The sequence below is a fragment of the Pavona decussata genome, unplaced genomic scaffold, assembly GCF_977016875.1.
Source record: "Pavona decussata unplaced genomic scaffold, jaPavDecu1.1 SCAFFOLD_133, whole genome shotgun sequence".
NCBI classification, from domain to species: Eukaryota; Metazoa; Cnidaria; class Anthozoa; order Scleractinia; family Agariciidae; genus Pavona; species Pavona decussata.
Window position 1 is genome coordinate 3599396 of NW_028145546.1, and position 24867 is coordinate 3624262.

At 39.5% G+C, this 24867-nt stretch overlaps 2 protein-coding genes across 2 annotated transcripts; one reads left to right on the forward strand and one right to left on the reverse strand.

Annotated features, from left to right (window-relative positions):
- Positions 1 to 42: 42 nt before the first annotated feature.
- On the forward strand, positions 43 to 15057 carry LOC146468292 (uncharacterized). Its single transcript, XM_085125052.1, has 3 exons — positions 43 to 3435; positions 3848 to 4016; positions 10035 to 15057. The coding sequence occupies exons 2-3, from the start codon at positions 3850 to 3852 to the stop codon at positions 12139 to 12141; spliced, it is 2274 nt and encodes a 757-aa protein (XP_084981178.1). The 5' UTR covers positions 43 to 3435; positions 3848 to 3849; the 3' UTR covers positions 12142 to 15057.
- Positions 13954 to 16847, reverse strand: LOC146468293 (uncharacterized). The gene has a single exon (XM_085125054.1). The coding sequence runs from the start codon at positions 16603 to 16605 to the stop codon at positions 15925 to 15927; it is 681 nt and encodes a 226-aa protein (XP_084981180.1). The 5' UTR covers positions 16606 to 16847; the 3' UTR covers positions 13954 to 15924.
- Between the last annotated feature and the right edge of the window lie 8020 nt (positions 16848 to 24867).

The window sequence follows — 24867 nt, forward strand, 5'->3', positions numbered from 1 at the left end:
ACTGGAGGTTGGGACACAAAATGTAGTCTTCACGTATGTAAAGTTTGTCCAAATAAAACTGATCAATAACATCAATGAGTAATCACCTGGCCCAGTTGCTCGAAGCATGGTTAGCGCTAACCCGGGTTAGATACCATGACAACCTATAGGTTTTAATACTTCTTAACCAATGGTTAGCGCTAACCATGCTTCGAGCAACTCAGCCCTGATTGTCATTGATTATTGTAGATAACATCAACATGCAATCAATGACTTATTGACACAATTTTGTGGCATATTTATTTACTCATCAATGTCATTGATTACTTATCAGTGTCATTGTGTTAGTCGTGAAGTCAATGTTATTAATATTATTAACTATTGATCAACATAATCATATTCTCTAAAGAATCCAAGTAGCACTCATAATGGGTACTTGAGGAATTAATTTTGAAAACTGCGGCAATAACTGAAACACCAGAGCAGTCGAGGTTTGGTTCAATAACAAACGAGAAAGAGAGGATCGGAGAATTCATCCATTTTCTATGAATCCAATATTGATGTTCTACTAATAAAATTAAAATTGTTCATGTAATGTTGTTTTCTTTTTTCGTGGTCGATCATAGTACTAGGTGAATAATCTCATTTGTAGCCACACTATATCAATGAGCAATCAATGACTTATCGATGACTAAAATTGTTATGGCCTATCAATAATATTAGTCATGCATTGTTCATTGATTATTTGCAGTAATCAACTGATTAATCCTCAATTTCATTGATGTTGTTGATCAGTTATGACTGGAGTTATTACATATACATGGCAGACAGGTGTCTCCTTCCCAGAAAGCTCATGTTTCAGAACAAGCAAATGCACCAGAACCAGCTGGAAAAAACACAGAATTTCTCTCTCCCTTTCATGGCACCAGGTCTAAGTTTTCCTTTCCTGGTGGGAACAAAATTTTATTGGTTTATGGTTACGATCATGGGGTGAGGTGTCCCACAGAAATAGTCTGGCATTTTAATTAAAACTTCAATCCATGATCTCCTACAATTTCACTGACATGTATGTTATTTTGTCTTGTTAACTTATCTCAGTAAACATTGACAAAAACACATTAATTTTGTGAAAATGCTTTAATCCCACATTGTATAATTCCAAGGTATCAAGCTACGTTGTAGCTATTGATCAAGAAATAAATGTATTGTAAGAAAGAAATATTTAATGAACAGAGGTCACTGTTGAATGATAACCTTGGGGTCCTGGCCTAGATCAGTAGGACACCTGCTTTACTTTCTGAAATCTCAAAAGGCCCCGTTTTTAATTGATTTTTATCACTGAGAATTTGATTTCCTTATCAGAAGTAATTCATGAGTTTCTTACGAGTTGAGAAATCATTTCTCCAAAATATTAGGATCTATATTTTTGGTGTGTCTTATATCATACCTTTCATTTTTTAGAGGTATGATAATGAGTTGTTTTTGGCAAAGATGGAAATTATCATCCAATGATCTTTTTAATCCTTTATATCTATAACACATTCTTGGAGTCATTTTTACGTACTGTATTTTTCCTTCCGCTGTGAAAACAGATGCAAGCCATTTCAAATTTTCATTGATTTTCTTTTCAAACTGAACAATTTAACCGATGCATTTCTTGATTAAAATGTAACGAAATTTGTCGGAATACATAATATTTTCTTTGGTCAATTTTCAAACTCATTTGTTTATATATTTTCATGAGCACAATAAATATATTTTTAAGGTTCAGAATCAAGAGTCAGTGTGTCGAGCGACCAAAATATAACGGCACGTTTTTCACAGCCAATGAAGCCATGTAAAAATTCTATCTGCTGGACTATATTTGATTGACATTTTAAATTTGGAATGCTATATCAATTACAAGCTAACCGCAAACAACAATAATTGAAGTGACAAGCATTGTTTTGTTTGTGGCTAAATAACCAATCATGAGCCGCAAATTGATCATACGTGCGATATCCCATTGACACAAAATAATTCCACGTCGAATGCCTCAGCATAAATTAATTTGCCGAATTCCACAAAGAATCACTAATATCATTGCTTCTTTGTACTTCACTGCTCTGACTAATGTGAGATATGGATCAACCACCAAACGCAACTGTATTTGAAGCATGAACAAAATCCGCTACAATGTATGAAAAAATTGTTACTTTTTTTTCAGGGAAGTAATGGCTTCCAACTCTCGCCAAGAGTACTGGCCCAGTAATAAGTTCCTTCCAAGAGAAATAATTGGACTCTAAAAAAGATGTGCATGTACTTTTCGAGAGGCACTTGTGTACCTGGGAGATGTTGAACATTAAAGATACCAATGAAGTACAAAACTACTGAACGAACTTGTAAAACCTTACAATACAATTGAAATCAGTTTCAGAGAGGGGAATCACCCTTTTCAAAAAACGAAAGGTACCATGTGGTAAGTCAGTGGTGCTATACCCCTTCTCTAATTCCTGCAATGTTGCCCAAGTGGTAATAGCACAAGTTAGTGGGTACTTCTTTGTTTATTCCAAGGCGAGAAAAGATTACTGATTGTTTATCAAGCTTTTTACTGCCTGCCGACAATTACTCCCCGACATTCAACCAATCACAAGGTGTCATCACAAGTGGATTAGTAAACGTCACAAGTGCTGCCAATAGCACCTGCACACAAACTTGTCAAACCGGTTTGTCCACTTTCCCGGATGTCAACCTGGTTACGTCATCCCCTTTACAGTACAGCTTTCGTTGCCCAGGCAACGGGCAGATCCGATACCGTTTTCAAAGCTTTGATTGGTCTAAATAACAGCTGATTGACAGGTTGTCGTTTTCAACGCAGCGGGTGTGGGAGACGACTTTTTGTGCACACGTCTGTCTATCAGAAGGTTGTGGCGTTTGATTTCATGTTCCCGCCCCTACCTCTTTTGCTTGAAAATCCTAAATACTTTCTGCTTGCAAAGAGGAAATTAACGAAGGGTTTTGGTTTGACCTTCAAGTATAAACTCCCTCGAGGATTCACAGTTCAGCTGATACCATAGTTCGTGGACGTGAGGTTACAGTCGACATATTTTACACGACCACACTTTTCACCGCCATTATTGTGCGTGTTCCTTGTTGCAAACACCACATGGCCAACGAATGAAAGAAACTTCGCTTACTGTTGGTTGGTGAAAGTCGTCGACTATTTGAAAACCGTTCACGTTCAAGGAAGGGCCTGTATCAACACAAAGAACCAAAAGAAGAAAGATTAAATCGAGCCGAACCATCGCCCGTCGTAGCTGGAAGCAGACTAAATAATCGGGCTTTTTTTACCATTCGTTGCACAAATTATATTCTGTGGCAGCCTCGTCCTCGAGTCGGTCACGTTCGTCTGGCGAGTTGGAACACAATCCTTTGAATGTGGAGCTTCATCGTTGAAATATTCCGGTGAATAGCAAGGTATTTGTGGCTTAAGTTTATTATTATCGCCAGTGGAATATTATAAACTTCGCATCGACCAACCTTCGAATCTACAGCGGGTATCCTTCCGTTACTCTGTCAGCCATCTTGTGAGTGGCGCCAAATTGTACTACTCTGAAAAAATCCCGTAGCGTATTCCCTTGCGGTGATTACACTGCTAATGGTTATTTCTCGATATTTTGGTAAATAGATACTTTGGCTGTCTTTCGAGCTACTAAAAAAAGCCAAATTTCAAAGTCTGTCACGCGTGGAGAGGCCGCTGCTTCAACGTTTTGCCGGCAAATTTATGAGGATCATTGTCATTGTTTTGATTCAAAATTCTAAATGGGTTCTGTCGAATCCCAGAATATTTATGTCAAGTTCTAACATGAATTATTTTTGTACTATCCAGGGATGGCATCGGAAGTGGTAACCAAGGGCTCGAAACGCTTAAAATTATCACCAAACAGAGCTGAAGATGACGAGGATGATGTGAAAAGACGTAAAGTGATTGACTCGGGTCAATCGACTGATGACACGATTTCGGATGAGAAAACAATCGAGCCGAGCAACGAGGAGAAGTAAGTGATCTCTTTTTATCGATTGACGCAGCAAATTATCAAATTACTTTTTTTTAGCAAAATCTGTGTCTTGACAAAGAGCCAACAAGAGTATCGAACTTACAAATTCAGTTCTCTCCAGCACGTGTTTTGTGCTGTGGTGTTTTTTTCCGATCACTAATTCTCTTCTCGTTCCGATTCTTCCCAGAAACGGAAGCTTACTTCTGTTTTTCCTGAACAACGTTTAAGCTTATAACAGTTCAATTTGATGCTTTCATGTCCTTGAGATTTGCAGCTGCATCGTAAGCTTACATACTGTTTTAATTTTGCTTCACTTTCACTTGTCGTATCATTGTTTTTTGCCTCAAATATTGATGATCAATTTTTTTGTGTAGATACATGTGGTAGATAGCTACTGATATTTACTGAAAACGTTCAGATTTCGAGTTTTAAAGCATTGAAAATTCAACGTTTTTCTAAAAAAGGTGTTTGTAGAAAAGATGATTTAAATCTGCTTGCTTAAGACCTTGCTGTTCTCTGTTCTTTTGTTTTTACTAAAAGCTTGTCAGAATTTTCAAATCATTTATCATTTCCTTAAAAGATCATTTCTTTGCCGTTAAAGTAAAGTGTAAAACCATAAAAGCAGACATTTTGAAGCACCACTGGCGGTGTATTTAAGCCTGAGTCAATTACTTAAATTTCACACGACAACTTGTTCAGATTAAAACATCGCCTGATTGCTTTTTGCATCAGTGGATTCTTTAAACCAGGCTTCAATTATTATTTCCTTCGTTACTATTTCTACGTCTGGCACTAAGCTAATCCTGTACTAAGGGTGCTAGTCACTGATGGTAAAATAAAGGCCAGTTTTTCTGTTGACAACAGGAACTTTGTTCGTATAAGACTATTAGAGAGAACAAAAAGAGGTTGAGATAATGACAGTTGGAATATCGAAATTTGCATCAAAGTCCATCTGTACTTTTCCTGAAACCACACTGGGTGGAGAGATCTAGAAGGATTTGACAGTCTCTGTGGGACAGTTTAGAATCACTGGAGCAGACTAAGTGAACTTCTTAGAAATATCCAGTTAGCTGTATCCTGGATTTTGCTGTTGGAATCCGACACAGTGTACTCAGGGAAGAAACTTCCGCATACAAATGGCTAAGACTTAGGATAAACGGTTTTCGAAGTTCTTTCAGATTTTCTGTAGTTCACTATGAACTTGTTAATCAGAATGTAGACTTCGAAATATTTCATGTGGAACTCAGTGGGATGTGGGTATTTTGAAATGATTGAAGTTCATAAAATATGAGTACCTTTACATTACAAAGGACAACTATGCCATGTTTTGTTAAAGAGAAAATCTACGAAAAGTTGTTAAGAAAGCAATAGTCAAAAGAGTGACTTGCTACGAAGAAAACATGAGACTTGCTAAACAGGCAAACAAAACAGCGTGATTACCACACTGTGCAAAGTGTTAATAGTTTTGAGTTTTCAGAAGACATTTTTTAGGACAGAGGCAGAAAAAAAGAGGAAACAGAGCAAGCTTAGTACAAACTGGTGATTTGAATTAACTTTGTTGGGTACAGCAAAAAAAATGTACAGCTCAGTATTCAGGGTCCGAAATTAACTTTTTTAAGCAGGCGATATGGAAAAATGTGGTCGCCAAAAAGCAGAAAAAAAAGTGTCAATAAAAGTTTTCCTTCGCAGCGAAACGCAAACCAAAATATTTGGTTGCCAGATGGAAAATTCTGGTCGCCAATTTTTCTTTTAAGAATCAGAACGAAGAGAACGCGTTTGGGGCCGCAATGGCGATTTACACTGAAAAACCATGACAAACGAATCGAGTGCCGGCTATATACGTAGTTTCATAAGACTGCTAAATGTTTTAAGTCAACTTAATACCCTCTCTTGTCTCTACCTTTTGGAGAAGAAATATACCCGATTTAAAAAAAACTGCCGGTTGGTTCTTTGCTCTATGTTCAAAACCGTAAACAATCTTTCCTTTCGCGTTCTGTCAAGACGATCGACGGATCGCCATGTTGTTCGCACCAGGCCACAACCGTGCAGCATTTCTCGTTTAAAAAACATGGCTGCGAAGCTTCGCACCGCTCGAGCTGTGAAGCGTTGTGATAGATTTATAATAACAGGAAAATCGGTTTTATACTTCAAAAGCAATGGAAAGGTAAAAAGTAAGTGACCAATTGGCGGGCGGCTTTGAATTTTATTTTTAGCGATTTGGCTGAAAATCAAAGTTATTGTTTGTATAATGATCGTGGCATGAAATAGTTAATCGCCCGCTGGCGACTAGTTTTGAAATTCTGGTCGCCAGTGCAAAATTTTTAGTCGCATTGGCGACCAGGAAGGCGCAATTTCGGACCCTGTATTAGAGATCCAAAGTTGAAAACAGCATGACAGTGTTTGTCTCAAAACTTCACGTCATGTTTAGTGATTAGGTGTAATTTAATTCTTTCAAGAAAATTTAGTGTGCTTCTTCCACAAGGAACAGTAATACCAGGAGATGTGATAGAGTGCTTTGACTTATTTTATGGTAACTGTGTTTAGAAGGCATGCTGAATATGGTAAATGATATTATTGTCAACTTCAAAGACGTGGCCCTGGAGTGTTTTACATGACATTTAACAAAGAGAAATACTCTCTTCTTTCGCAGATATATATAATTCTAGAAATGCTGTACACAATGAGAACTGTAACATGTCAATGTTACAACAATGTAATAATTATGTTGTAAGCAAGAGATGCTTTTTTTCTGATTAGTTATGAGTCTGGATTTTTATTCCTTGTTACAATGTATCTCCAAAGTAGTTTATATTTGAAGCAGTTAACGTCATAGCGTAGTTTTGCTTGTTTATTAAAATAAAAGGTTTCCTTATATGTATCAGTTTTTAGTAGAAATCAATCCGCTTAGAAACTCAAGCTTTGTGACTTGCCACACTAGTTTCACATGAAATTCACAACTTCGTATTGAAGATTGTATTGTGATTAGCAACTTACTACATAATCTGTTTGCCAAGTTTACAATGAAGTTAGAAATTCTAAGCAAAGTTTGGAAACCATTTATAAGAAAGAAGTTTTTTGAAACATACTGCAAGGCTGCTGCCTAAGAAAAATTTTAGGGAGCCCTTCGGGCTCCTAAAGTTTAAAGTTAGGAGCCCGAGCCACATTGTTAGGAGCCCAGTTTGAAATCCATGTATTGTTTTTCCAAGATCATTACATAGGTTATAGAGGTTCTTGCACACTTTAATAAGAATTCGCCGGGCCTAATAAATAACACGTAAACAAGAATTAACCGAATTATTTACTTTCATTTGTCACTACGGATTAAATAAAACCGCATTGAATATAGGTCAAATGAAGGCACAGCATCTTCGGTTGTGTTTTAAAAGCGGGAAATATATTTTATTGTTTTGAAAGAGACAGTTTCCAAATCGTTATCTATATTAATATAAATGTTCACATACGGAGTCGTAAGAAATAAACATTGCTTACCTGTTGCGAGAATTCCATTGTAGTCACTGGGCTTAAGACAAATTGCTGAAACCTTTGTCGATTTTAGCGAGAAAAGAAGAACCTTTGCCGATTTTAGCGGGAAAAGCAGAACCTTTGCCGATTTTAGCGGGAAAGGGCGCTAAGCACGTGCAGCAAGGCAGAAATACAACCAACACAAAGTTGATCATTACTTTAATTTCTTTATTCAAGGTAAAGACATCACATTACAAATATGAAATATCATACTGCGTTCTCTGGCGTGTTGTTTTTTAAAGTCTCTTGAAAATGCTGATACGTTGCAAACTGGTACATGAAATCGAACATCAAGCACGTCCAGTCGATAGCACGCAAGATAGCTTCCCATTCTCGCCACAAAAAAGTTATCAAATCGACGAAAACCCAAGCAAACGATGAACTGCACGAATGTCAACATAGGCAACAAACAGCCCATAATTTTGCTATTCCATATTTGGAAGTCAAATCTCAGACCCAGTCTTCAACTGCCATCCGGACTCGGAAACGATGGCTTCGTTCGTTTCGACAAAGCTTCACAGTTGAACACGTTAGGTTTACATAATTTACGGTTTACTTGTGGAAATTTTATACTGCCTAATCGCATCATCGCTAACCATATCAACAGTTCCACTGTTTAAAGTCCTACTCCAGCTAAAGGAATATAATGTACAAGGAGGTTAAGTCTAATGCCGTGTGTTAAGTCAGGCGCCCGCGCGGGCTCCTTGTACCGAAATTTGGTCGCCCATGCTCTTACCTTGGGCGCCTCTGGCGACCGGGCGCCCGTTAGGCAGCAGCCTTGTACTGTAACAATCTAGTGTATGACCCAAATGTGCAGTACACTCAGCACCCTGATGGGGGACAAGTCCAGTAGAGAAGTCCCTGAGACAGTCCCTTGAAGTGTTTACACTAGTGGCCTGATTGAAGGCTACTTGTCCCACAAGCAGTTCACCCGAAGGGACAAGCATGATTTTGAGGGGACTTGTCCCTTTAGTTTAAACGGGTTGAATTTGTGGGACAAGTCACAGGGACCAAATCCGTGTGAGTAGCCTTTTTGGCAAAATTTTTATTTTTAACCTGAGTGTTGGGCTTTTCGGGTAGCTCACACAATGTGACAAGACCCCAGGTCTAGTCCCTGCAGCATCCAAGGGACTTGTCTTCTCATGTGTATCAACCTTCAGGTTCAGCGGATGGAAAGTTTAGCATTTTTACTGGGCCTGACCAGCAACAACATTTTGACCCCTTTAAGATATATTTCTGTGATTTAGTAGTCAAATTCTTTGGAATCTGTTAAGTAAAACTGCTTTAGAACTGTACGAAACCCTTAACATATGAAATTAAAAGTAAAAAATTTCAAGTTCAGAACCTTGGCCTGCCAATATACGTGTAGCTATGCAAAATTTGTTGAACACTGTGATAGAATAATTATTATGTTCTGTTAGTAATATTTAAGCAAGTGACTTTTCAGTTGTTTCCTGCGATCTTCAGCCAGGTGGTTTAGTTTATTTTAGGCCAAGAACATTGCATGCATGTTAGATAAGGAAGGGCAAAATGAGAGAACCAATTTCATACATGTAATCCCAAACTGATCTAAAAAATGGTAAAAATAGCTTTTCTTTTCATTCAATCAGAAGCAATATTCATCATACACATAGCCTTATGTCAACAAAATAATTTATTGTTTTAGCAAAAATTTTAAGGTTGATGGACAGTAAAGTAAATTGTCAACATTTATTTCAGGCTGTTTCTTAATATTATTCCTAGAAAGACAGATTACAAAGGAAGACCAAATGTTGAAGTTTGCCCTGAATGTCTTAGAATTATATTTATTATTAGAATTTTAATACTATTTTCCTCCATTAAATGCCCATGCTTGATTGAGTGCCCCTTAAGCTCCACTGGTATCATTAAGACTGGAATAACTACCATCCTCCCTCATTTGAGAGGTGTTATATACTAGAGACAATATGTTATTGTTCAAACTTCAACCCAGTTTATTGACACTGAAAAGGAAAATATGAGATTCAAAATACATGTAAGCATTTGATGTGAACTAGAAGGCAGTATATTGATTGTGGGCTATTGTTAAATTTGGCATCTGAGAGCTATAATGGAAGGTGAATATTTCATTTAAGTGGAGCATACATGTAGCTTTAGGAATCACAACATAGCATATCCTCTTCACACTTAGGCGCACAAGGTGACCAGACCTTTTCCACATTTTTCCATCTGTACCAAGTCCCTCTACCTCACTCTTTGTCTTTCCAATGATTTCCATTTCAACTTCAATAGTTTTCCATCAAGAGTTATCAAATCAAGACTGTTGTAAAGAAGAATTTATAGGAATGTCAGTTGTAGAACTCAAAAGTTTGTAATCAGGCGAAGTAATGTTAATGACCCGGCCAAAATTTCTCTGTCCATGGTAGTTTATAATAGAATTTAATGATAAAATTAGACTGAGTACCAGGAAATGTCTTAAGTGTTGCTTATTTACAATGTTCAATTTGTTCATTTTAGGCCTAAAACAAAGGACAGTGAACCTGTAGTCATAATATCTTCTTCCTCATCTGATGATGATTCTGACAAGGAGCAGAAGAAGGAAACAAGTGAACCAGTTGTGAAGAAAGAGTCCAATAAGACAAGTGACTCTGTTCCAAAAGATGAAAAACCTGATGTGGAAGGAAGTGGTCTGCGACTGAATCAAGAGTCAAGTGAGCAACCTCCTAAACAGGAGGATACTGCATTAAATTTGAAATCAGATGGGAAGGATTCGGACTCTGATGAGTGTATATCTCAAGAAGATCTTCTGGCACAGTTGGGTTTGGGTTCTGTCAAAGAGTTACAGAAGAAAGAAACATCAAGCAATAATGGGACCTCTGCACTATCTGCTCATGCAAATGGAATTGATAAGAAACCTGTGATTATGCACCGAGCAAGGGAGAGTATTGTTGACTTCTTGAAAGTACCAAAACTAACCTCTTCAGAGACTAAAAGAAGAGTGAATGGCGACACAAAAGTTGATTACTCTATCACTAATGGTGAGAACAGTGATGGCTCTAGGCCAGAGTCACCTCTTTCTGATGAAAATGACGATGACCTGCAGGCAAAGGAAAAATTGATTGCACACCTCAGAAACGAGCTGAGACAAGAGGAAGCTAAGCTTCTCTTGCTAAAGAAGTTACATGCTGCACAAAGTAACGATGTCAAGGGTAACTCCAAACTACAGAAAGAGAATGTTGTAGAGAAAACACCAGCAGCTACCCCTCAAAACAATGCAAAATCCTCTGTTCAGCTGCCTCCAAAGAAAGGGCAAAACCTTCCTCCTCCTCCACCATTAAAGGCATCAACAGTGCTAGCTTCCTCTACATTTCACCCACCCAGGGATGTGTCAGGTCAACCAAGACTGCTACCAAAGGGAAGTGCTGCGGCACAGGGGCCTCCTGTAAATACTGGTTCAAGCAAATTTGTAGGTTCTGCTGCCCAAACTCTGAAAGAGTTTGCTGTGCATCAGCAGTCCATGCACCAACAATCACCCCAGCCAAAACCTGGCTCCTCTGCAATTGCTGACCTTCAGAATGTTGTTACATGCATGGCAAGTCTAATTCAGCCAACACCACTGTACCCTCACAGTGGAGGCCGTGGCAGTCCTGTGTATTCAGCAGCTAATCAGCCAGCACCTGTGCGCCCCACTCCTGTCCGAGCAAATAATGTCAGCAGCCTCCCAGCTAGCAGTGGATATGTATCATTTCAGCATCATCTGCCAAGCAGCTCCCAGCAAAGTGCCGGAGGTAAACAGGCTGCTGCCAAGATGGCTTTACGAAAGCAGTTGGAGAGAACCCTGCTTCAGATTCCACCGCCTAAGCCCCCACCCCCTGAATGGTCATTCATTCCAAGCCTTGGGAGTCCAGATTTTATGGTTCTTGTTGGGCTTGAGTCTGTGGTGAATGTCATGGCTGATAAAGAAAGTAAGAAATTAAATGCTCCACTACAAGAACAAAAGATAAACCCCAAAGTTTGTTCACGCTGCAACACAGACTTCTCACCTTCATGGACAAAGAAGCAGGATGGGGGCTCTGGTGAGGTGACTGTGTGCGAAAAATGTAGCACTGTCAATGTGAAGAAAGAGCTCAAGGCAGAACACACAGCTCGATTGAAAGCAGCTTTCCTAAAGGCTCTTAAACAAGAGCAAGAGATAGAACAAAAGATAAATGATACCCCTGCAATTGCTCCAAAACCCCACCACCCAAGCCAAAAGACATCTCCCCAGCCTCAGTTGGCTCCTGCACCCCCACGTCACCACATCACACACCACCAACCCATCATGCATCACCATCACCAAGCTGTGCAGCCTGCACTGTATCACCATCATCAGCCGCACACCAGCTCCCTTCTGTTTCAACTACAGCAGCAACATCTCCAACAGCAGCACCAGGAGCTCGAGGCTGCTGCAAGACAGCAGGCTGATGTAAGATGGCATCCTTACCTGAGCCAACATCACCACTCTGGCTCACGTAACCCACAGCATCACCATAGCTATGTGTCGGACTCTGATAGACAATATCTGTTGGACATGATCCCTTCTCTTCCAACACCCAGTCTTGGTTATGGCTCCAGTAGAATATAGGTTTATCTTTTGCAAGCTTGTGCACTTGGGCATTGTTTAATTGAAATAATGCATTCCTATATCTTCAGTGCGGCCTCTACATGGCAAACATGCTTGGTAGCCAGTGTTTTTCATAGGGGCACCATAGCCCAGTTTCCCAGTCTGCAGCAAGGCAGCTCACGATAAGTTCCAGTGTAAAGGGTAACCAGCTAATCTGACGAGGTTTGTTATATTTGAGGCTGGATTTACAAAGAAAACATGATGCAGGCCCTGGTTAATTAACTATCCTGTCAGTACAATAGATCACTGCCGAGGACTAGTTTTCACCATCTACAGAGTTGAAGCCAAGGTCGTAATGAGAGGCCTAAATATTGTTATGATCCAGTGAAAATCAAACAGTGGAGTCATAATTTTCCCGGTTGGGCTTACAATCAAGTAAAAACCAAGATTGCTGGAGTTGAAAGCAATTCTAACAATGAGCCAATTAAGGACGGTGCTTACTATTGTTACTGCACATACATTCTGCGCATCTCGAGATACTCAGGTTTCCTATGGGTGGTGCCCACTAATACAGGAATATTTTTGTGCGGTTTAAAACTATACGGAGAAAGCAGAACTTAGCAAATGCTTTTCGTATCTCGTAAGAAAATTGGGGATAGCCATGCATTTTTCAGAGATAATTAAGCTTCAATTTAGGAAAAAATCCCATACATTGCTTTATATTTTGGCGGTTTTTAGAGATATTGTTGCTTAGCTATCTCTGAAAAATGCATGGTTACCCCCAATTTTTATTTTGGATTCCAACAGCCCTTGCTAAGATCTGCTTTTCCCGCACCGTCATGAACCGGACAAAAATACTTCGGTATTAGTAGGCACCGTTCTTAAAATGCCTCAGAACAAACATCATGATTGACTTATTATTCGGCTTGTGACTCCAACAATCTTGTTTTCACTAGATAAGCGCAATGGGAAAAATTTATTCTGATTCTGCGAACTTTTGACTCCGTTGTTTAGTTTTCACTAAGGTAGTTGTAAGCGCATTTACAACTCTGTCTCTGTTGAAGTGAAAACCAGCCTTCATAGATTTCATCCCTTGGACAGCAGGTTTTTCCGCTGGTCAAAGTTAATGCTGTTTTTAGCAACCAAGTGTTGTATGGGTATAACTAGGTACATGCAACAGTTTTGACAACTTGAGAAGTAATGTCATCCTGGGTATAACTTACCTCTGCAAATCTTAGAAATGGGTCGGGTTATGAAAAGTTTAAACAAAATGCTATGATGTACACTGGCTGGGTAGATTTCACCATGGTGATACATGCCCTGACAAACGCTTACACACAGGCTGACCATACCTCTGTGTTCTTGTCTCAACATTAAAATATAGAAGTGTGGTGATGCTATGTTTGCAAGGGTAAATTACTGTGTGCAGAGCTGTCGTCATGAACCTTGATGTTACGGTTGATCTTGATGGTTCTAGGGTCATTTTACTCAGAAAGCTCAATGAAACATGGTCAAAAACTTGATGACAGCCCTGCACAGTCTGTGCCCGAAATCAACTCATGTTGAGACTTGGTGTTCTGTTGTGCCCTTGTTTTGTACTCTTTGCTAAACTGCTTAAATCTGCTTGTTACATTTGACATCTAATTGCTCAAAGAAAGAATACTGACTGTCTTTCACTTGCTAGATATCATACAAAGCTTGTTTGATGTTTATTTAAAGTGGTGTGTGTATAGTGCTGTAATGTGACAAGGCTCAAGTGAAGCTTATTCTATTCTCCATTTCTGGAACTATCTTGCTCTCTTTGTAGTAATTAGTTGTTTGGAATCTACTCGCCATTCTTTCTTTTTCAGTAAATAATCTTATTAAGTCAGCTCAGTAATTTATTACTCACAAGTTCTATTTTCTTTGCCGGATTTGGTGGTTTTTTGTTGAGAACAGCCAGCCATAGTTCCTACATTAAGTGCAATAATATATTTTGTTGGTTAACTCTGTGGAACAAATCAAATGAAACAAACGAAGAATATTCTTGTTGGTTCTTATATACCACTTTTGCTCAGAATGATGAAAACAGTAATTCCAAGCTTGACAATTTTCAATAATACTTTCCAAAGAGGGAGGAGGCTTTTAACTCGTTACATTTCTGTCTCACAGATGCTACAATAGACCAGGCCCCAGTTGTTCAAAGAGCGGATAACTCTATCCAGCGAATAAAGTGTATTCCAACCAATGCATTTTATCCGGTGGATAGTGATTTATCCGCTGGAAAAAGTTATCCACTCTTTGAACAACTGGGGCCTGCTAGCAAAGCCCTGTTAGATGTCTTCATTATAGTGTTGGCTATAGTTCTTTAAAAGTGTGTAAAACTTGATGATACCTGATGTTACCATATTTACGTGGCAAGGATAGGCTGGACTTAGGCAAAAATTGCGGTTGTAGATGATATGGGTTAAAAAGAGATTTTTCCCGTCTCAGATAAAATATTGAGTAAATATGGTGACAGGTGACTTAACTGATATCTTTGTCAATTTTCTTTCTCATTTCTCTTCACTATAAAAGAACAAAAAAACTAAATAGAGTGAAAGTGGTAAACTCAGGGCGTGGCTAATTAGCTCTAGGTATCTGCGGGCTAAGCAGTTTAGCCAGTCTCCGGTTACTGCATAAACGTGAACACAAAAACCAGCTCAAGTTTTTGGCAAGGCCGACTGCTTGTTGATCTCAAGTTCTTATGCCTCAAATAATTGAAAGCAATATTAAAAAGTTTGTACAAAGTCCTCAACCTTTTAAATATATAGATAGGTATATATTGCTTGAGCATTCTATTTCTTCTCTCTGTAAATGGACACTTCTCGATGTATTATTTATTATCAGAAAATTACCTCAGAGACGCTATCTAGTAGTATATATTAACAAATAAAAAATTTGAGTTCTACCGACAAATTGTTTTCGGTGTTAATACATCTTGGTGTGTGGAAACAAGGGAAAACAGCCATGCAATGCGTACAAAATCGATGACCGTTTATGGTTACTGTCAATTTTGATGGAATAGTTAAAAAAGTTCTCATGGTGCACCCAATTTGATATGGAATGCCTCTAGAGGGTTTTACTCGATTAGGTGGATCGTGAAATTTTGGAGATAATCTTTCCATTGTCATCCGATATTCCAGCGAACCGGAAAAGGGTTTATTTATTTTATAACCCTCTGATTAATTTCTGAAATGCGCGCGCTTTACTGTAGAAAGACAAAACAGTCAGTGATTGCAGCCAAATAAATGCAAGCTAACTAGTTTACAGGTGGTGTGCGCTAGTCTGTTGGTTTACTAGAGTTTGTATTCCATCAATTAAGACCTAAAACTGTGACTTTTCTTGTTTTGCTCGTCACTTGACTATGGCCGGCAGATTCTAATTATAAGCAAGAAGAGCTCGACCGTCTCGTGAAAACATGACACCATTTATACAAGAGTCCCTAACCATTAGCTCCTATTTTCTTGCTGTCAGATCAGATTGGGTGTTATATACACTGTCTACAAATGGTTCTAACATGTAAATTATAATGCCTCAGTATTGCTAGCTTGTAGCCTGGGCGCGGCGTTCTCCCTCGCCCCTTTTGTCCGTGCGAAGCCTTGGAGATTAGCCTCTCTCAGAGGCCCAGAAAAAAAATAATGGAACGAATTACTCAGAAACAGGCTGAAAGACGGAGAAGGAAAAGTAAGAGAGGGAGGGAAGGCTTTGGCGAGTGTTAAACGGTGACGCCATTACGTTAAGGTAGAATCCAGGCCTAAACGAGTCCGGAAGGCTGCCGATCCCTCATTCAACCAAAGCGCGCTTTTGTTCTTCCAGGATCCGGTTCATGGCAACCAAGTCTTTAACCATGGAAACGCACTCGCGTTTCATGTCCTCCACTTCACTTTTCATTTGAGTGGATAATTTGTGCGAAAGTCGCCTCACGCTTTCTGCGTCATGTACAATCGATCTTAAATTCTTCTTAGTAGCTTGTAGATCCCGGAAATCGCCAACAGAGTTGACGTGCACGATATTTTCCACGTCTTTCTCCGTCCATTCGGCGGTTTGGAAAAGACTTGACGCGGCATCGTCTTTAAGTTGTTGTAATTCTTCCACCGCGCGCCGTGCTTTTCTGGTGTTAAGACGCAAGAGTTCTTCAATGGCGTCCTCAAGGGCGTCGTGTAAAATTCGAAGTTGCTTCCGCCATTTGACAAAAGAACGGAGGCGCTCCAGTTTCGATGTTTTATCGCGTGATTTACTCCACGATCCTCTCAGACCTTCTTGCTTGTGAGCACTTTGTAGCACGCTTTCTTCAATGCCCTTAAGCTCGTCCGCCAGTTCGTCTCGACGATGCCGCTCACGTGCTCGGCTTGTTTGAGATGATCTCAACAAATCGTTGGTTTCATCTAGTCTTCTATGCCGATTTTCAATATGGAAATAAACTGAATCTTGAGAGGGAACGCAATGTTCACAAGCATACGCCATTGTTGGTCCAGCTGTGGTTAGTGCGCTAGTTGTTCGGCCTAGTTATCTTATATGTTTTTTCCAGAGTTGATCACAGTAATTGGTGTGATTGGGAAGCTTTGGTCTTCAACACCCAGTGAAAAGCAGCCCCATAATTGAGGCTTATTCATTTTTAATTAGAGAGCAGCTGCAAACCATTCAAGTTAATTTTATTTTGAAAAACGGTGGAAGAGAAATGTAATCATTGAAACCAAAATGAAAGATCTTCAGGGGAGAAAAAAGTAACAAAAATTTAAATCATATTTAATGTATGTGATGAAAAAATTCTCACAGTTGTCAAGTGAGAGAGTAGCCGTACCCATACGCATATCAGTTGTTTAACGGGACCACGCGGTACAATCAGGCTTAAGGTACTGGTAGCTGTGTGTTGGAGAAATTGCCAGTAGCACCAAATCATTTAATCTCGAAGTCGGTCTATTCATTGCCCTTTGATCTGAGCGGAATGGGGGCGAACGCCTGCCTCAAAATGACAGTCAAGCCTTTCCGCATGCAAAAGAGCCTACTCCGACTATCTAATCAGCCTATTTCAGCAGACTAACTTCAGTTACTTCAAATTGGCCTCGGTTGATCAAAGTTTATCGGTCAGGATAGTTGTTCTATCTCAAACATGAAATAGTATGTTACGATCCTGTGTTTGTTGTGGTTAAGTGCTTCATATACAAACAAAACTGGACTAAAGTTTCAATCTCTTGATTGCTGAAGTGTGATCAATACATACTAAGGCGTATCAATCATAGTTTTCCTTTCGACTAAATCATGGATAACGTCCTTTTTTCGGGTTATCTTGTATATACGTGAAGCGCGAACGGCAAAAATGACCACGTGACCACGATTTTCCCGCCATTTTTCGCGTTTGCCGCTTGCCTGTCGCTGTTTCTTCGTAAAAACAGGCTATTTCGCGTTTGCCGTCTACGTGAGAACTACGTAAGTATTTCTTCCTTTTTTTCTTATATATACAAGTAATTAATTGTTGACAACAATTACCCAACATCTTTTCCGGCAAATCATACTAGGGCATGTTTAAAAATCCTTCATAACTCACTCGATGCTGCACTTTTCTTTATGAACTCACCAAAGTGAGTCGCAAAACAGCTTCATCGAAACTCGCAAAATTAGCTTAAGTCAAAAGGTTCACGCTATTTTACGTGAAACGTGAAACGGCAAGGTGACATTTGCCGTTTCAAGTAAACGCGATGCTAAATCTCCCTACTTCACTCAGTCATTCGTTGTGCCAGTGTCAGGTGCAGGGCCGTATTGCCAGACTTTCAGGAAAGGGGAGGCAAGCGGTTTCGAACGCCGAAGGAGCCAGCGTCAAGGGGGACGTGGGGGCACGGTCCTCAAGAAAAATTTGAAATCTAGAGGCTCTGATATGCAATTGTTAGTACTTCTTCATTGATATTTCTTTAAAAATCAGTCTCACTTGGGAGTAAAATGGTGGCCTTTCTATTGTTTACAAGTTAACAGTAATAATAATAATAATAATTATAATAATAATAATAATAATAATAATAATCTTTAAACAGGGTGCGTTCTAATAAAATAAATGAAATTTTCAGACATTACTATTACAATGATAGAAGATAAAAGGTTTAAAATAGCTACACTACTATGCATTATTTACAGTCGCTCTGATCCGTGTGATACTTGAACCTGAACTATCCCACTTCCTTCCTGCTCCCTGCCGTTAGTGCCTTTCAAACAGTCGTATTTAGGGGACTCGTAATACCCTCCTCCTCTCCCTCCTTGGGTTGGAGGCTACCGTTCCAGTGGTGCAGTGTAGGAGCATTCAGATATGGTTAAAATATGGTTAAACCCCCGAATCCCACAATTCATCAGGCCTGAAGCTCGCTATATATGTACTTAAGAAGCTAAATTTGGTCGAAAGACGGAAGGGAAAAGCAGCCAGCATACAGTGGGGGTCGTGCAGACCTTCCATCTTTTTTTAACCAGAACTTGTGGCTGTTGCTTATTAAACATGCATGACGATCATAGAGATTACAACTTCAACAGGGCCGGGTTCATAACTGGATGTCTGCGATTTTGAACCGCAATTGTCCTCTGGGATCAGTTGGAGTTATCCCTAAATTCGCTCTTCTTGTGACGTTTAAGGCCTCAGGACGCAATTGTAAACACTATTTGGGAATTATTTTTCAACCAACACTATTTTTAAATTTTGGGGGGAGACTTAGACGAGGCAAGCGGCATTGTCTTGCCTCACAGATGCTGGCTGCGGCCCTGGGGTGGCCTTTAGCTCAGTAACAGCGTGACTTGATAATTCTAATAAAGAGTATAAACGAAGCTCCTCGAAACGACGGGCGCATAGGCTATACGAGTAGACTCCACCTTAGTTCGCTTAGCAACTCTTAGAAATGATAACTATAGAACGTGTGAGAACTCCCGAAAATCAGCCTCTTGGGAGGCGATTTGCTCTCGGTGGCATGGCTTGATCGACCGAGTTAAATGAGGGGACGATTCAAAGTCTTGCGATCGTTAGACAACTGACAACAGCTTGACACAAACTCAGAATCACTTAAGGTTTACTTCAGTAATGTATTTACAAAATAGCATCCACCAAGTAATGAACATGATATCCGAACAAAAATAAACCTGATGAACCAACCAGTGTTTATCAACAAATACCCTTGGGACCAAGTATATTTATATTTTCTAGCACACCGGAAACTTCCTTTTCCTGATAAATGGCAAACTTTAAAGTCAATATGCTTCGAGAAGCAATGATCATATTAATCAGACTACACTGAATTCACGCATTTCTGTGCTGTGTAAGGGATCGTTGCCTTGGACACGCAGCAGTCAGTCAATTCCATCCTTTCCATACATAAGTGTTCACGACTCCCTGTTCTCTCATGGCTCCAGTCCTGTTGCTATCCGCTGTTGCCTTCTTCTCTGCATCCCTTGTTAACCTGTTCACCATCTTTTCAATCTCTTCACTTCCGATATCTGTTGGTTCTACGTTCGTTCTGCGTTCGAGTTTTGGCTTGTTTCTTTCATTCCGATTTGCCCAGTCACGAACAAATAGTCTGTCCACCATGCGTTCAACCTCAACGCTTCTCAGATTCTGGTATCCCATAAGGAACTCCGGGTTTCGTTCTTTAGGATGTGTAATGGTTCCCCAAGGCTTTTTCGCCATTGTGTTTTAAAATTTCAATTTTCTCCTATCGATTTGCAGCGTTTTGTGTCACTTTACCACAAGCGAAAACCAACAATATCAATATGCTGATAGAACCAAGAGCTTTACTTAATTTACATGACAAAGATGCTCCAGACAAATCCAATCAACTCTGCATAATTGCTTTGTTTTAGTTATTATGAAAATTCTTATCAACCACCAATAACATTTGTTTTCACTCGCATGGGATTAATACTCATTCGGATGTGACTTTTAAATTATCCCCGCAAGTTGTATCTCAAAATACTAAAAGAGTCGAAAACTCGATAAACCTGCAGCTCATTATGCTTTTACATCCCCAAATTTTTAATAATTCACGCGTCAGCTAGACAGGACTCAAACATGTCATTCAATATTCATACTCACCAACATCAGTTGTTTTTGTTTAAATTAAAATTCGCGAATACCGGGGTCAATGTCACTAACCCGCGGTCAGACTCTACTGTGCAGCCACAAAATTTCAAAATAAATCGTTTATTTTTATCTGGTGATTTCGTGCTGTTTTCGTTCTCTCACGGAACTGCATGAGAATCAATCAAGGTAGCCTCCTTCAAGACTGTCTATCTTAAAATATCGATGGCAGTCTGTTTTGAGTAAAGATTCTACAGACGCAGCTGCATCGAAAACATCATTATCTTATTAAAATTATAGCAGGGGCTACAAGCAGTTTCTCTCAAGCTTCTTCCCATAAAAGTCGCGTCAGACTTTTTCGCGAAACCTCTCGTGTTTCAAGTTTGCACACGCGAAATAAGGTTTAAGGACGCGTTTTTCGATCCTTTTCGCTTGAACTATCGCCTTACAAGCCGTCGGAGAAACGTACAACGCGTAAACGTAGTAAGCATCATTGCTAACTTTTCATATCTCACTGGCCCTTAAAACATAATAAGGCCAATCGATTGAATAAAATTCAAAATTCACAAACATTCATCCCAGTACAGGTGAGGATTACAAATAGCAGTTACCGTAAAACAACTGGAAAATTTTTAGTTGCGCACGGTTCGCAAAATATCACTTCACACAGCTTATCAGATTAACCGCTGACTAAAATCAGCTGTAAAATCCACTCGCCAACTCGTGAGGCGTTCAAATTCAGTTCAAGTAGTTAAGTGCTTATTGTGATAAAAGAATTATTGCAAACCGTAATTAATTCAGATCGTCAGCATGACCAAGTGACGACCCAAATGATTCAAATGATTCGTGACTGATGTGGAAAATAAATACTGCAAGGTCACGGACTCTCCTCTCCACATAGGATCGCTTGATGATTGCGTCCATTCCAAGCATAAGAGTTAAGAACAGCGCCCCACTCCTTCTTATATCGATGAACTCTCCGTATGTCCGGTGTTTTGCCTACATTTGTTTCTTTGTTAGCTAACCTGGCAACCATTGTGCTAATTTCTTCCTGCGATAGTTGTCGCTTTTCAATGGCCGGTCGTGGCCGCTTTTTCTCTTGCGCCGGAGTTGTCTTTGGTCTGGTTAATCTTTCCACCATATTTTCTATTTCTTCGTTGTCTAACTTCTGATATCCGAGTTCGAAAGGCGGTTTTGTTATTGTTCCCCACGGCTGAGAAGTCATGATATCAACTCCAACACGCACAACAACAGCCTTCGACAACACAGTTGATAGTCTTCAAGAAAATATGTTCGCCTTGTGTTTTGAATGCTGTATATCACACTGATCCTTTAAACTTTACATTTTCATTTAAAGGACAGTGGAAAGTCAAGTAGATAAGAAGAATTGTAGATTCAATCGCTCGCAAAGATAAACAAGCTTACCTGTGACTCGTCCCAAGGTCCCTTTCGCTCGCTCTGATGCCACAGCTTTACACGCGCGAATGCAAATTTACTGCCTCTTTCGCTTCAGTTGCAAAGGAATGCATAGAAGCCCAAGAACACGGTAGAGCGATTTCTCTTAACTCTTGAAATAGGAAATTATGGAAGAATACACGTACAAACATCTGACTGGCTATATTTGCTTAATTTTTATTTATTTATTTATTGTTTTTTTTATCGTCTTTTGGAGTCAAATCTTGCTGAGACTAACTAAGCCCAGGAGCTGCGCATCTAAAAAAAGCTATTAAAGCAGAATCCTCGTCCGTCCATCTGCCGGTGCTTGTATACGAAACATACAGTCCCAGTGCCGTCTTTTCATTTTACTTACAGAACAATCTTCGTAGTTTCTAATTATAGCATTGTTTTATGCATCGTTAATTTCTTCCCTCTATCGGATTATAAAGCTGTTTGTCTAGCGTTTGCTCAAGACTAAAGCCCACACACAATAGTAGAATAAAAAAATAAAAAAACGTTTTGTCTGCTAAGGATTTATGGATCAACAACACCCTACAGAGTTGTAGTAATACAGTTTTTCTAGAACTTTTTAAAAGCTTCGAAATGCTAGTATTAACAGAACTAAATAGCGCCTTTCCTAAATTGTAGTTTAATTTGTATCACCAAGCTATAAAGGCTTATCAACCATTCGAACAACTTTCTGACCATCTAAAACCATTGATCCGTTAATTTGCAATCATCTACCACAAACTGGCTAGATATCGCTCAATCTTTATTTGAGTTTTCAAGTATTTCACAAATTAAGTGTACTGCCTGATTGCTCAGTGTATGCATGAGGCAATTGACCTCACAATTCGCAATTCACGTCCCACGAAGTAGTCATACCCCGATGCTTTTACTATTTACCTCATACGGAATCCAAAGATCCCGCTGTCAGCTAGTAGCGTCCCAGGTCAGTTTGTTCCTGAACAAGAGTGGACAAAACATGCTTGAAACGAAATTTAGCTGGAGTAACCTTAATTTTGACAACAATTTTGTTTGGACTAAAATGATGTAGTCTTCTAATTTATAACAACAAAGTAGTTAACCAAATTTAAAATCCGGTTAGCAGCAATTAAAATATTGAAGGAAAATTGAAAATATTGAACGAAAACACTGTGATAGAGAAGACAGGGTCCAGCACATGACGTTGCCTCGTCTGCCGGAATTACCTTACCCTCAGCTGGCGTCGAAGAAGTTGTTGATTTGGAGTATTTTTTATCCAGCTAATTCAAAATTGTTTATTAGCATCGGTGATCAAATCAGCTTTTTATTTTTCTTGAAATCTTGGTATTTAACTATTGGACCAACCGCTACTCACTTTATGCCGACAAAATCCTAAAGTTTGACGATTCATATGAAAGCTCTGAAAGCTATATACTGAGAATTGCTCTACTGTGGTGCTGTTATTACGCTGTACAAACATGATTTTAACTTTTGAGTCTCCAGACAAAATCGTCCAAAGAAGTGCCACAATATTAATCAAGCGAAAGTTAAAGAGCAGCACTTTGTTGTGAGACTGTTTGCTGTGCAAGATGCTTCTAGCTTTTGTTTGCGTGAAAGAAATCCTAAAAGTGTGAAAACTACTGAGCTGTACTATTCTTGTGGCACGTTCTACTATTCTGCTGTTATAAAGACGCTTCAACTCTCTAGTCTGCAGATGGACCATTCAAATGAATCTAACAAGCAGTACTTTCCACTGATCGATACTGTAATTTTCCCTACCCTTTTGTAACATGACATCTACTTTGCTTCCAATCTTGAGCGTCGGAATTCCAAGGATTGGAAGAGCTACGATTAATACCAGTTCCCATCCGCTCTGGTAACCCTACTTCTCAGCACTCGTCCATCCGTCCATGCATACGTATTCACTATCCCCATTTCTCGGGCCGCTCCAGTCCGTTGTCTCTCCGGGGTTTTCTCTTTGTTCCTTTCAGCGTGAGCTAGTCTATCCAACATTTCATCAATTTCTTCCTTACTAAGTTGTTTTGCGCTAGGTTTCGTGGCGTTTCCGTCGTCCTCCGATGTTTTTGTTGTATTAAGCCTTGCGACCATAGCATCAACTTGTTCTCTGGGTAAGCTAGGCTGTCCTTTATACTCGGGATACTTAACATAGGACGTCTTGTTCCACGACATTATGTTAACAAATATTCCAGCTCACCAATTTTAGCGTAAAAATATTTTCGTGACACCTGCTTTGGCTGTTTATCTAATGAATTTAGATGAAATCCGTTATCCCAAACAGATGGATCTCAGTTCCTTCGTAATTAATCTTATTGTTCGCCACAAAACCACAGAAGGATCTCGATTTACAATGCCACCAGCTTACACTAAGGTGTAGTTCTTTTGTTATAGAGATGATTGTTTGCTTAATAATTTACTTCACTCATACCATTCTGCATTGTGAGCACAAGAGATTTGCAATGGCGCTGTTTGTTGAAATTTTTATTACGAATAAGTAATAATTGAAGAATCGGAAAGAGGAAAATAAAAACTAGTCAGGCAGCAGTAGATGAAAGCGATGATTATCGAAATGTTTCCTTTTTGCATTTTTTGGTATTTGTTAAGCTCTAGAACTGGTTTAAACGCGAAAGTATAGACTACAACAAATATTTAACTAATTTGAGATCATTCAGGAATAATTGAACCAAAACATGCATAGTGAATACTGATCAATGCTTATCCCTGATTATATTTTTACCCGCACTTGTCACGTGCCTCCCACGCGCTTTTTATCGGTTGCGTTTTTCCCGCGTTTGGCACCCCTTTCCCGTTTTTCCCGCGCTTGGCACCGTTACAATTGCATATTTTCCTGCGCTTTTCGCCGGTTGCATGTTTTGTGACGCTTGGCACCGAATTCACTTTTCCCGCGATCCTCAATTTACAAGGGAAAAATCCTAGGAACGAGGTTTCGGGTCATGATGTCGCTTCGTTCCTGTTGCATGTCTTATTTCCTGCGCTTGGTACTAGGATTATTTTCCATTCCTCTACTAGTCTGACTATAGAAGGTGCACAAAGGAGGGAGGGGAGGAAAGAATTCAAGCGCATTATGCATGTGATACTTCGATTCATCTCAAACCTCCCTATTCTGACATGAAGGCTAAAGCAACGGAAAACCCGGTATTAATGAAAGGTATGCGTTGCTCCTTCTCACCGTATTTTCTGACGATATAGAATCTGAGAGTGATTTCAAAGTGGACCTGAGC